Genomic DNA, 14176 nt, shown 5'->3' on the forward strand with positions numbered 1-14176 from the left:
TTTCATTTTAATCTTATGAAGAATTACCAACTGCTTTCCAAAGTGACTGCATCATTTTATATTCCCATCACAGGGTATGACGATCCCAGTTTCTCCACATCCTCACACTTGTTATTATTTGTCTTTTAAATTATTTGTTATCCTAATGGCTGTGAAGTGGTGTCTCATTGTGCTTTTGATTTGCATTTACCTAATGACTAATGGGGCTTCCCCATTAGCTCAGCAGTAAAAAATCTACCTGCAATGCAGGACTTGCCTGAGACACAGGTTCAGTCCCTGGGTTGGAATATCCCCAGGAGGAGGGCATGGCAAGCCACTCCAGTATTCTTGCCTGGAGAATCCCATGGATAGAGGAATCTTGTGGGCTACATTCCATAGGATAGCAAAGAGTTGAACATGACTGAAGTGACTTAGCATGCACACACGCAGTAACTAATGATATTGAGCATCTTTTCATGTGCTTATTGGCTCTGTACATTTATTTTTTAAAATCTTCTGCTTATATTCCACTGAAAACTTACACTTGAATTGCAACTTTCCCATGAGAAGTTGTGGAATATCCTTGGGATGAAATCAGTTGCAAACCAAATGGGGCTGATTTTTGCATAAACCTGCTTAAAGGTTTGTGAGAAGGGCAAAGAGGCTCCCAGACACAATGATATGACTTTTTGTGACACCTGCAAGTTGGAAATCCTCTAGTACTTCCGTTTGCCATTTCATTTTATCATTGAGCAAATGCTCCAGTGTCAAGGTTTTCTACTAAAACATGCAAGCCAAAAAGATAAAACATAACCTGTGTCATCTTTGATTACTCAGTATATGCACTTCCTGCAAAAGATGTATCTTTGTCCTGCATGCTCAGAGATTTAGAACCACTGTGGGCTGACACCCAAGTATCTATTCTTTTTTTTAAATTTATTTACTTTTGGCTGTGTTGGGTCTTAGTGGCAGCACATTGTAGTACGTGGGCTTTTCTCTAGTTGCAGTTTGCAGGCTTATTTACCCTGTGAGATCTTCCTGGACCAGGGAGGGAACCCCTGCCCCTGCATTGGCAGGCAGATTCTTAACCACTGGACTACCAAGGAAGTCCTGATATAAATAATTTTTACTGCCTTAATTTCTTTCCAAAACTTAGTTGTTTTTTTTGTTTGTTTTTTGTTTTTTACACTCTGTGTGTACCCTGTGAAGAAAACCTTGACTGCTAAGTTCAATTTGGTGACACAGCTTTGCTTCACGCTAAGGCATCAGCGGTTTTCTACATCATTACTTTTGAATCATCAGGCCAAACATCAGCACAGTGAACAAGACCAATGACATTTTAATATTATAATAAAAAAGAATTTTGACCCCATGGATCTCCAGAAAAGTTCCCTGAGTCCTGTCTACAGACTGTAATTTGAGAACTGTGGGTTTATCTCTTAATGTTGTAAACAATTTAGCCATTTTATTTGTTTGTTTACCTTCCCGGTGGCTAGAGGTAAAGAATCTGCCTGCAGTGCAGGAGACACAGGAGATGCGTGTTTGATCCCTGGGTCAGGAAGATCCCCTGGAGGAGGAAATGGCTACCCACTCCAGAATTCTTGCTGAAAAATCCCTGAGATGGAGAAGCCTGGTGGGCTCTTGTCCAAAGGGCTGCATAGAGTCAGACACAACTGAGCAATCCGGCACACATACCATCTCTTGAATTAACAATAGTTAATTACCTGGTCTGTATCCAGTATAAACTGTTCACATGAATTGCCCTTGTATCCTCACAAGACCCTGGCTAATAATATTCACTCTTTAGATGAGAAAGATGAGGTACAGAGTTACACAACTAACTCAGGGTCACACTGCTATCACTTCAGAGTAGGAGTGGGAAGTAGTACTGGGAAGTGGTTTGAGGCCAATTAGCAAATGTCAGCCCTTGAGTTTAGCCTATAATCCTATAAGTAGAAAGGAACCATTGAAAGTTTTTGGATGGGGCATTGGCAGGCACTAACCACGTAGTAGCTAAGATCCAAATACACCTTCAATAGGGCACACACATGAAGTAACCCTGGATGCAAATGTACGAAGTAAAACAGAAAGTAAACAGTGGGAACCCTATGGAATCACTCACTAGAAATCAAGTGTTGTAGAGAATTTCCTAAGTGGCATGCTTTTCCCACAGTTGCTTTTCTTGATCATGGAATTGACCAAACTGTCCGACATGACAAAGCTCCACCAAGCTGTGGCTGCAGGGGACTACAGTTCAGTGAAAAAGATTTTGAAGAAAGGTCTCTGTGACCCAAACTACAAGGACGTGGACTGGAATGACCGAACCCCACTTCACTGGGCTGCGATCAAGGGTGAGAGGGCAATGCCTATATAGGTCTCTCCTTTCAAGACCACTGTTCATGAGGTTCCCAGTAGGCAGTCGTTGTGGGGTAGTAGAAAGAACATTTCTTGGAAATCAGACACATGAATGACAACCATTTCAGTCCTGGCACCACCACTTAAACTAGCTGTAGCACCTTAGGCAAGTTATGTAACATCTCTGAGTCTTAGTCTATTTATCTGTATAATGAGAGCAGTAATGCTGTTTTGCGGTGAAAATTCAGGAAGATAGTGAGTGTGCATTGCCTAGCACGTAGGGACTCCTAATTAATACTAGCCCTCTTAACCTCTAGCAGAAATGGAGCATCGTTCCTGCTCATAGGATAGGAACTTTGTCTTGTTCGTGGCCGGGGGGCACGCTAAACTAGTCTCGGTTATAGAACTGGAGAAGGATCATGGCAGAAACACCGCCAAGGGGCCTGTGAAGACCTTCAGCCATAGAATACCATTAAAGAATGTTTGGAAAGTGTGATAGTCAACTTTGCTTTTTAAAATTTTGCTTTGACTCCTGTATGGAGACTGGGCTGCCAGGAAGCAAGCCAAAGAAATCAGTTGGGAGAATTTTGCAGAAATTTAAGCACAGTGATGGGAGTTACACTAAAGCACCTGTCAGTGGAACATTTGCTGAATGCCGGTCTCTGTGCCCTGTACTTTTTGCCTGTGATTTCATTTGTACTTCTCAAGAGCTCAGTGAGATAAGTGATATTTTATACAAATAAGGAAACTAAACCTCAGCCGTTTGTTTCTCATCTGGGTTGTTATGGTTAGCAAGCAGTATTTATTCTCAGGTATAAACCCACGTCCATATGACTAGAAAGCATGAGCTCTTAATCTGTGCTAGTTTTTATGTAACTGGGACTTAAACTATTTTTTTATTGAGATGTAATTAACATACATTATTATATCAGTATTAGTGTCTAACATAATGATTCCATTTTTGTATAAATTGTCCAATACCACGATAAGTTTGGTTAACTTCTGTCACCATATATATTTTTTTCCTTGTGATAACTTTTAAGATCTACCCTCTTAACAACTTTCAAGTATGCAATGGAGTATTATTGATGATAGTCACCATGGTATATATTACATCCTATTGACATTTATAACCGGAAGTTTGTACCTTTTGACCATCTTCACCCATCTCACACCCACCCACACCCCAGCGCTCTGTTCTCTGTGCCTATGAGCTCAGTTTTTTGTTTTTAGCTTCTGCCTATAGTGCGATCATATGATACTTGTCTTCCTCTGTCTGACTTATTTCATTTAGGATCATGCCCCTCAAGGTCCATCCATGTTGTTGCAAAATATTTGGTTTTGCAATCAGCACCGGTACTGCTGAAAGCAGAGGGAAACTTATGGGTGCCAGCTCAGATGGGGAGTTGGGGAGTGGATAGAGTACCTTAGGAGAAAAAGCAAATTCCTGGGTGGCATCTGTAAGAATGGACAAGAGAGGGGAGCATCCTGAAAGGAGCAAAGGGAATCCTTTGAGGGCTCAGACCCGGAGCAGGAGCAAAGGGGTTAGGGTGGGGCCCTGAGTCCCTGGTAAGAAGAGGGAGAACAGAGGAGGGGGTGATGCTAAGAAACTGGAGGGGCCTCCAGGGCAAATGTCTCCCCCTCTTCTGTGCCACCTAGGCTAGCTCTGGCATCAGCCTGGCAGAGACACTTTCACCTTAACCTCCTGTTTCTTCTGGCTTCATCTAAGGACACATGGAGGTGCTACAGCTCCTGATAGAACACGGAGCCCGGCCGTGCCTGGTAACTGACGTGGGCTGGACCCCCGCTCATTTCGCAGCTGAGTCAGGCCATCTGAACGTGCTCAAAGCCCTCCATGCCTTGCATGCCGCCATCGACGCCCCCGACTTCTTTGGAGACACACCAAAGAGGCTCGCGCAGATCTATGGGCAGAAAGCCTGTGTGGCGTTCCTGGAGAAGTAAGTTTCCTTTGGTGCTGTGCTCCGTGCTTAGTCGTGTCTGCCTCTTTGTGACCCCGCGGACTGTATTCCCAGTTAAAAAGGGCAGAGAAACAGGAACACCAGTGACCAAGGTCTTTACCAATTCAGTGGTCTCAGGTTGATGAAAATGAAGTGACACAATCCAACCAATCGTTGTTTGAGTTTTTATTAATATTTCATTGAAATGACTAGTTTGGGGTGGAAATTATATTGTTTTAGACTATTTAGATTATAATTAAATATAATATCAAAATCTATTGTTTGAGATTAGCAGACATTACTATATATAAACTAGATAAACAACAAAGTCCTATTGTATGGCACAGGAAACTATATTCAGTGTATCTTGTAATAACCTATGAGAAAAATATCTGAAAAAAGAATATATATATTCATATATGTATATGTAAAACAGAATCACCTTGCTGTATATCAGGTATTAACACAACTTTGTAAATCAACTATACTTCCATTTTTTAAAAAGTTATTGTTACCTTACAGAAAATAAAAATTAGAGAGGCATGTCAGGCAGTTAATTAATTTAAAAATTATATTTTTTATGGAAAAATCTATTGTTTTAAAATTATGCAACATTATAATTATTATAACATTACTTGATTATTATAATAATTTTAATAATATATAATAATTATAATTGTTATCTTAGACTATACATAAACTATCTGAGATAAGAGAGGTGGGACACAAATTTGAAAATGGGAGATAGTACAAGATTCTTGGACCCCCTTCAGATTCTTGAAAAGTCTTCAAACCAGCTGTGTCACCTTAGACAAACTGTCTCCTTCCTGGCCCTCAGTTTCCTCATATTTAAAATGAAGCAGGTGAATTAGGCTGCTGTCATCCATAAGGGTCCTTATACTTTTTTAAATGCCTACTTATCTGTGACTCTCCTACTTACACACTCACGAAAGTTAAGAACTTTTCTAGCACCCATTAATTTTTTTCTCTCAGCCAAATATTCAAATAGAATTAAGTATCAATTATGTACATGATTAGGCTTCCCTGGTGGCTCAGAGGGTAAAGAGTCTGCCTGCAATGCAAGAAACCCAGGTTCAATTCCCTGGAGATGGGAATGGCAACCCACTCCAGTGTTCTTGTCTGAAGAATCCCCATAGACAGAGGAGCCTGGCGGACTACAGCCCATGGGGTTGCGAAAAGTTGGACGTGACTGAGAAACTTCACTTTCATGTACATGAAGATTATAGCTCTGAGAGGGATGTTGGTAAAGTTGAAGAATGTATAATCTGGCTGCTTCTCTGGTGGTTCAGTAGTCAAGAATCCACCTGCAATGCAGAAGATGTGGGTTCGATCCCTGGGCTGGGAAGATCTCCTGGAGAAGGAAATAGCAAGCCACTCCAGTGTTCTTGCCTGGGAAATCCCATGGACAGAAGAGCCTGGCAGGGTACAGTCCATGGGGTCACAAAGAGTGAGACACGACTTAGCGACTAAACAACAGCAACAACATAATCTGGTTAGGTTAATAAGTAATTCATAGTTGAGACAGTAAAGCAGCAGAGTGAGGACAACATCGCTTGAAAACCAAAATGAAATCAAGAGTAAATCTAACCGTAGATTCATTGGGGAATGAGGGTGATAATGAAATGCCCTTCTCAGAAATACAGTTATCTTCCGAAAGTTAAACCAGTAAAATCTTTGCTTATGATGAAAAGTGGTGTCCCACCTTAAAAATACTCAAAATAATCATTAAGGTGATTTGAGAAATAGAGGCAGAACCCTGAGTCCTAACTTTAAGATTCTCTCTTCTCCCTGACCCTGCAGCCATCGTCTGCATTCAATAATCTCCATCTGTCGTAGACCTCAACATCAGCGGCATTGTTTCCTGGACTCTCTAAGACTGTAATATACCACCCTGTGACCATGACTCCCTGTCTTCATTTTCCCAGTTTTTGAATCCTCATGTAGGTATTTGAGTCCCAGACCTCATCTTATTCAAATTCTTTCCCTTCCATCCTCTCACCTCCCTGCAGGTTTCACTATCTTCCTTCTGTCTGCCAGCTGGACACTGTGGGCTAAAAGAAAAAAAGCACAACATGAGACCTGTGAGTTCAGTTTTATTTGAGGTCTTACTGAGGACTTTAGCTCAGGAGAAAGCCTTTCAGTAGCTCTGAGAAATTGATCTCAAGAGGTGGGGGCAAGGCTAGTCTATATATGATTTTTTTGGTTAAAGGAATACATGCAGTCAAGGATGCTGCTGCTACTGCTGCTAAGTCACTTCAGTCGCAGTCAAGGATACATCTTGGTAAAAGATTACTGCTCATCACTAAGAACAGGTGTCATGATTATAGTGCTTTTCTATGTACGGGAAGATACAAGAATCTTTGGATTCATTACAAGTCTTCCTGAGACACATCTAACTAAAGAACCTGCTTATCCAAAGCACAGAGCATCCTGTTATCGTCTTTCATTTCCTGGCAGAAGCACAGAGTACTAAACGAAGTACCTTATCACCTCAATCTCTTCTGTCTGAAGCACAGAGTGCACTGTGCGTCATTGCCTGCAGCAGGCTGATCTTTGTAGATTGGATGGTGAGCAAAACGCCCTTTCCTTTGGTTTGCTGTGCCATGATACACTGCTTCTTTCACTCTCTTTCCACTATTTTTAACTTCCCACCCCTTGGTCCTTCTGTAGTATATAACCCAGAATTCCTAGCCTTGGGTTGGTCTCTGTCTTCTCCATGCCTGTTCTTGTTCTTCTAGGGAAAAGACCACAGATAAATCGACCAGTACCACCAGAAGTTCTAAGACTTCTGTCTCCAGCTGAACCTTTAGTTACTCTGGCCATCGCTTCCTGTCCTTCTCCAGTGTTGACAATTGCAAGTCCCCATCACATCTCAGCCTGTCCTTCAGAATGTATGCCTTCCACTTCATAGAGAATGTTAAAGTCATGGGCATACATTTTCAAACCTCTCAAACCAATATATTATATATATCTGTTCCTTCGTGCTTTCCCATCCATCCTTCTGTAGCAAGTGTTATCCCTCCATATAGATCCTTTATCCAAACCTTTATGTCTCCTACAAGATCATCATTTCCTTATTCTTTGTTGCATCTTTTGTATTTTTAAATTTTCTCTATTCCTCCTCTGCCCTTCTCTTTGTCTTCTGAACATGCTCAGATAGCTTTTATTAAACAAACACACGAAGAGTTAGAGGTCCTTCCAGTGTCTGCTATGCCTTTCTTCTTCCCTACATTTCTAAGCTACTTGAAAGGTCATCTATGCAATTGTCTCTACTTCTTCACCCACTCTTCTGACTTGTTCCCCCATCGTACTGAATCAGCTCTCATTCACGGAGATCTCGCTGCTAGATTAATGGCGTCTTTTCAGTGCACATTTTACCTCCACTTAATCTGGTATTTGGTTGCTCTTCCTTGTTTTATCTGCTGCTGCTCTCTTCTGGTTCTCCTACTCGAGGGCCATTTCTTCTCATGATTTTTCTAAGTTCCTATTCTTGCATGCCTTTTAGATGCTGGAATTCCTCAGGGGCCTGTCCTTGGTTCTCCTCTACTGAATTTCTCTGAATAATCTCAGCCCTTCTGTAGTAACTGGTGGGTGAATGACTAGGATACCCGATCGCAGCGTAACTGAAGTGGAGGAGGAGCGATTCTTCCATATAATGGGGAGTGTGTGCTATTACCAGGAAAAGTGGGCAGGCAGCGCTGAGCAGACAAATACAACAAAGGTCAATCAACCACATCACGTGTAAGTCATTTTTACTTATCATCTCCTATGAGGAACTTCGCTTGTGACAGCTGGGGCTTAGAGGGAAGGAATTCTGGTTAAGGAGAAATTAATCTGGATCCTAAAAGCTAGCTAAAACTTGCTTAATGGAGGAGGGAGAAAGATTCCTGATTTGGAGTGAAGGTACCAAGTTGGAAATGAGAGTAGGTTGTGTGTGGATGTGAGGAAGTGGAAAGACAAAGAAGGGATGAGTGGCCCTGGCAGAATAGAGCCTTCACAGTGGAGAGGAATGGAGAATAAGGCTGGATGGGTGAGCAAGCAAGTGGATGTGAACTCATCAGAGGACTGGCAAGATGAAACAGAGGCTCTAGCTAAGTTACTCCTATAGGGAAAGAGGTGGAAATGATGCTGTGCAGCCTGGACTGAATGTACTTACCCTACAGGCAAGGAGATCACATAAGGAATTTTTTAATGCTTCATTTTGCAAGAAGGTGAGGGCATGGGCTAGGATGATGAAGGGAAAAAATATAAAAGAATATCAAAAGAAGCTTAGACAGGATTTGACGGTTTTCAGAATATTCTAGGTATCCTAGTGGAACAATCAACATTCAATTCAGTTTTTCACTTCTTTTTAAAAGTGTTAGTTTCCCCATATAGTTATTTTAAGTTGATATGTTGTATTTTTGTTTTTATTCAATTCGATATTTTTTTTTCTGGCCACACAGCAGGCAGGATTTGGTTCCCCTATCAAGGATGGAATCCATGTCCCCCACAAGCAGGAAGGCCAGTCTCAGCCACTGGGCCACCAGGGAAATCCTTGATTCAGCTTCTCTTAAGTTGTAAATCTCTCATTCAACAAATATTTCTTTCAGGAGAAATTAATACATTGTAAATCAACTCTACTTCAGTAAAATTTAAGAAAACAATTATTTTTGAGCCCTACTATATGCATGGCAGCGGGTCCCTGGTAGTTTAGGCAGTTAGAAATCTGCCTGCAGTGTAGCAGACGCAGGTTTTATCGCTGGGTCGGAAAGATCCCCTAGAGAAGGAAATGGCAACCCGTTCCAGTATTCTTGCCTGAAGAATCCCATGGACAGAGGAGCCTGGCGAGCTACGATCCATAGGGTTTCAAAGAGTCAGACACGACTGGAGGACTAACACTTTCACTTTCACATGCATGGCATCAAACTAAATACTAAAAAGGATGTAACAATGCAGCAAATACAGTGCTGGGCAATAAGAAGCTCTTTGTCTCAGAGAAGAGATAACTTGTTTATATAAATAACACTAACGCAAGATAGACAGTGACAGAGGTCAAAAGAGCAGGCTGGAGGAGGGACACTGTGTGGTCTGAATACGGAGAGGTCACTTCCATCTTGTTGGGGGCACAGGGGCTGGGGGACAAGCTGGTTTTCTATCCACTGAGTGAATGGTGCATTTCATCATGCTTTGCACTTAAAATACTGTTTGCTCTGGCTATACGATCATCTATCCTCTCAAATTGCATTTGTCCTCATACTGACTCAAATACTATCTCTGTGAATTGGCTTTCACCAGTGTCCTTAAAGAAGTCACATGCTAACCTTTGGCCTCATATACAAAACAATATTTTTTGTATGCTTCCCATTGCCTGTGCATGTCTGATGATCAGTTCATCTATTTTTCTATAACCTATTCTATGATTTATATATACATATATATCTCTCATTTATATAATATCATCTAACTATGCTTTACATAAATCTATCTATACATACAATATATGTGACTGTAATTTTTATTTTCTTCTCTACATGTTTCTGTACTTTAAAATTTTCTACAATGAACAGACACAGCTTTTATAATCAGTGAAATATGCCATTAAAAAATAAACGATAGGACTTCTCTGGTGATCCAGTGGTTAAGACTTCACCTTCCATTGCAGGCGGTTCAAGCTAAGATCCCACATGCCTCACAGCCACAAAACCAAAACCTAAAACAGGAGCAATACTGTGCATGTGTGCTAAGTAGCTTCAGTCGTGAGTCACTCTTAGTGACCCCATGGACAATAGCAAATTCAATAAAGACTTTAAAAATGGTCCTGGTCCACATTAAAAAAAAAATCTTTAAATAAAATAGATAAATGAAGGAAAACAGTCTTCTGATCTCAGAGGGAGAGCAGTGAGCTGTCCTGAAGCGAAATCTTAGTTCCTTGCCCAGGAATTAAACCTGGGTAACCTGAATAAAAACCAAGAGCCCTAGCCACTACTCACCAGGGGCTAGAGGCTAGAAGCAAAGTGGCCCTGGGCTCTTGCCCCTGTTTGAAAACAAGAAGGTTTCAAGGAGGCAAAAGCTGTACAAAAAGGTACGAAGTTTACTATTAGAGACACACAGCACAGTGTATGGGGGGCTTCCCTGGTGACTCAGCTGGTAAAGAATCCGCCTGCAAAGCAGGAGACCTGGGTTTGATCCCTGGGTTGGGAAGATCCCTGGAGAAGGGAATGGCTACCCACTCCAGTATTCTGGCCTGGAGAACTCCATGGATTGTATAGTCCATGGGGTCACAAAGAGTTGGACACGACTGAGTGACTTTCACTTTCACAATGTGTGGGAGAGCACACAGGAAAACAGTTAGTTTATCTAACTCAGAAGCAGGGCAGAGATACACACTCAGAGAGAAACGGTATGGGTATCCTCTCTATTGAGGAGGAGCGCAGTAAGTCAGACCCTAGGCGGAGATACACACCCAGAGAGCAGTGAGGCGCTCTGAGCAAGGCGGAGCGCAGTATGGAGGTGATGTAAATCACTTACACAGGCTAGTCCTTCCGGGTCTTTGTTTACCTTTGGCCAATTATCTTGTTTCTTTTTTTACCCTGATGGTCCATGAACCCTTGCCAAGAAGCACAAGCAACTTTTTTCTAAGATGGATCCCATCATACAGACCTGTGGGTGCATGTCCACATTTACTATGGGATGGGATCCCCTCCCTTTTCGACCCTCAAGAAGCCTTCCTGCGTACATACAACCAGGGCAGTCTTCCTTGACCTCTATTGATGTGAGCATTTAAAAAATGAGCAGGGCCTTCAAGCTAAGTGGTTGTCTTTGATTCTATGAACATTTGACCCAGGCACCCCAGTCTTCTCCACCTCAAAGTATTGCTAGTTTCTTTAGTGTCTGAGACCTCTCTAAGTGTACACTTGGAAATGCTCGAACTTGGCCTCATTTCTCCTTGAGTGAATGGCCTAGGTGCCCAGGCCGCATGCAGAGGGTAGAGGAGAGGCTGCTCCACAGGCTGGACACGCTGTCTGATGCAGGGGTTGAGAGCTGGCTTCCCTCTCCTAGGGCTGAACCCCAGTGCCGGGAATATCGCCAGGTCGCCAGGCGGATGGGGCTGCAACTCGATCAGCGAGATGAAGACTGGGACGCCAAGAAGAGGGAGCTGGAGCTGTCTCTTCCTTCCTGGAATAAAAACACTAATAAGAAAAAGAGTAAGAAAACTGGAGGCCCCAGCAGGCTCAGCAATACCAAGGAGAGGGGAGCATGAGAGGCCCGCCTCCCAGGGACTGTAGGTGTGTTACCTGGCGGGACACTTTCCATGGTGCCGTACTAGATATTGTAAGGTATGTGTTATCCTGGCATGATTTTACTCCTAGATCCTTAATTACCCACATGGCTTTGACTGGTAGCTCCTGATCTGTCATTCAATCCTCAAGTCTGGCCTGGGCACTCTGTATATGGGCTGTTCGTCCATTCCAGTACCTATTGTCTCCAAGAGCTACCAAGAGAAGACAAATATCAGCTGCTTGCATTTTGTCATCAATGATTTACGCTGTCAGCATCTCCTGAGCCTCCATATGCAATTACAGAGTTTCAGGGGCAAAGAAAACTTCTGCTAAGGAAACTTAGTTGTTTCAATGGGAAAAAAAAAAAAAAAAAAAGCAACAACAAAATCTCAGAAATCTCCAACATTCTCAGGTCAGTTAATCTATGAAAAAAAAATTGCTTGTTGTCATATAGACCAAGAAAAGAAGTGAAGAGATGTAGCTTTGAATTTCCAGATGTGTGTGTGTGTGTGTGTGTGTGTGTGTGTGTGTAGGTGGCGTACAAGCCCACAATCTAGCAGGGCAAAGATCCCTTCTACACAGGAGAAACAATTTGGCCATAAGATTGGCTCAGTGAAAAATTAAAAACCTTAAATTAATTTTATTCTGCTTAATAATGAGAGCTGGCGTAAAATCATGGAACTTGTAACTATAACTTTACTTGATCAACTGTATATTTTAGGATATCTAAATATAGATCAGGTATTTCCAATGAAAATGCTGCATTCAAATTGAGGTATGCTATAAATGTGAAGTACAGATGATAATTTTAAGACTTAGAATAAAAAATGTAAAATAGCTCATCAATAATATTAATTGCAGATTGAAATATAATATTTTGAATATTGGGATTAAATAAAACATATTACTAACATGAATTTTGCCTTTCTCCTTTCAGTTTTTTTAAAATGTGGCTAGTAGAGTGTTTAAAATTGCATAGGTGGCTTGATTTTTTTTCCTTATTAACTAGTACTATAGTAGAAACAGACAATATTTAGAGTCTCCACTAAGTAGCTGATCTGGTGCCCTTGAATTGACTACCCCGCATTCTAAGTTGATTAATTTTTCTGCCTAAATCAATATCTTGAGGCACCTGATGTTGTGTTAATTACATGCTCCTCAATGCTTATACAAATATAGGTTGAATTTTCTAAAATAAATGAACGCTTGAGCATCTTACAGGAAAGCAGTGTAGCTGTGGAGGACACCCTGTTTAATGTTCATCCCTCTGGAGCATCAATTTTCTTTCTCTTATCCCTGCAGTTTATAGATGTGGTTCCTGCTGCCATCCTTGTATTGGTCCTCAACAAGCAGCAGCTCCAGCTGGACCAATGCATCTTCTGGGATTGTGAATGGGGATACCCTGCTTGCTGGTTTTGAGAGGGTAACAGGCAGGAAGGACAGGAGTCTCCAAATGGAGGATATAGGCTGCAAGTGTCAGACATTTTTTATCTCTCTTTTAAGCAGCAGGAGGAAGCAAATTACTAGCGTTATATTTTTTCCACTTCTCTATACAAATTAAAAAAGAGGTTTCTTTTAAAATTCTCTGTTGCCATGAGGACACCTGGTTCCACCTGAACTTAACTTTTCTCAAATCTTATGGAAATGTTTATCTTAAGCTATGTTAATGAACAGCATACTTGCCCTAGACTCTGTCCAAGGGAGAAGGGAAGAGGGAAGGGAGGGAGGGAGAGGGGTGAGGGGTGGAAGTGGGTGGAAAAGGGCCCAGGCTGCAACACTGAGACCCCAAAGTTGACAAAAACAAAGTCCTATAGTTTTCCCCCTCATCACTTAAATTGAGCCCCATCTTTTCATAGGGCCCCTCACTGATGGACCCCCGCACTGGTAAGCCCCCTCCCTCACTGGGCACTAATTGCCCTCCCTGAGTCCCCTGCTGATTTAGAAACCTCAGTCCTCTCAACAGCCCCCTTGTCATAACTTTCCCCCTACCCTTGGCCCTGGTCACACTCTCAGAAAGACCCCACTCAGGACCTGTAACACCAGGCTGGGCCCAGAGGGGAGGAAGCTGCGGGTTCTGGCCTTCCTATCCCAGCCAGGACCTTCCTGGGGTCCTTACTCCCTAAGCATCCTCAGGAGCAGGGTGGTCTTCATGTCCACCCTCTCCCCTCATCATTGCCTTTGGCCCCTGAGTGACTCCCTAATGGCTCTTCCTCTAGGGCAATTTGTCCTTCTGGGTGCTGGCCACCAGGTGCTGCGCTGACCAAATGGCATGGAAATCTTGCCCAGAGGTCAGACCTGGAGGGTGGCAGATTCAGTCTGGCTCTGGTCTGGGTGTTCATTTTCAGAGGAATATTAATAATTGGAGCTTGTGGACAAGAAGCTGGGAGGTAATGTTAGGGGAAGCACACTGATTGAAACCACCCACCCTGGCCAGGCACCATAGTGACTATTTGCATGAGTTGTTTTACGACAGGATGTTTTGGTAAGGGATACGGAACTAATAAGCCTCCACCAACCGGAAGAGTTTGGGAAAGGTCAAATGAAGACACCGCATGTCCGACCACCTCCCAGAATTCTTCTCTCTGGCATCCATCTTGGCTG

The 14176-nt window shown here is 42.4% G+C and overlaps 1 protein-coding gene across 1 annotated transcript in view; it reads left to right on the top strand.

The window, feature by feature from the left end:
• ANKRD66 (ankyrin repeat domain 66) overlaps positions 1–12492 on the top strand; it is a 14611-nt gene extending 2119 nt beyond the window's left edge. Inside the window, exons 2-4 of the mRNA XM_061398355.1 lie at positions 2153–2330; positions 4064–4292; positions 11355–12492. Of these exons, the coding sequence (XP_061254339.1) occupies positions 2168–2330; positions 4064–4292; positions 11355–11556 (594 nt within the window). The 5' untranslated portion in view covers positions 2153–2167 and the 3' untranslated portion in view covers positions 11557–12492. The remainder of the gene's footprint in view (positions 1–2152; positions 2331–4063; positions 4293–11354) is intronic.
• The last annotated feature ends 1684 nt before the right edge of the window (positions 12493–14176 follow it).

Source organism: Bos javanicus, chromosome 23 (genome assembly GCF_032452875.1).
Source record: "Bos javanicus breed banteng chromosome 23, ARS-OSU_banteng_1.0, whole genome shotgun sequence".
NCBI lineage: Eukaryota > Metazoa > Chordata > Mammalia > Artiodactyla > Bovidae > Bos > Bos javanicus.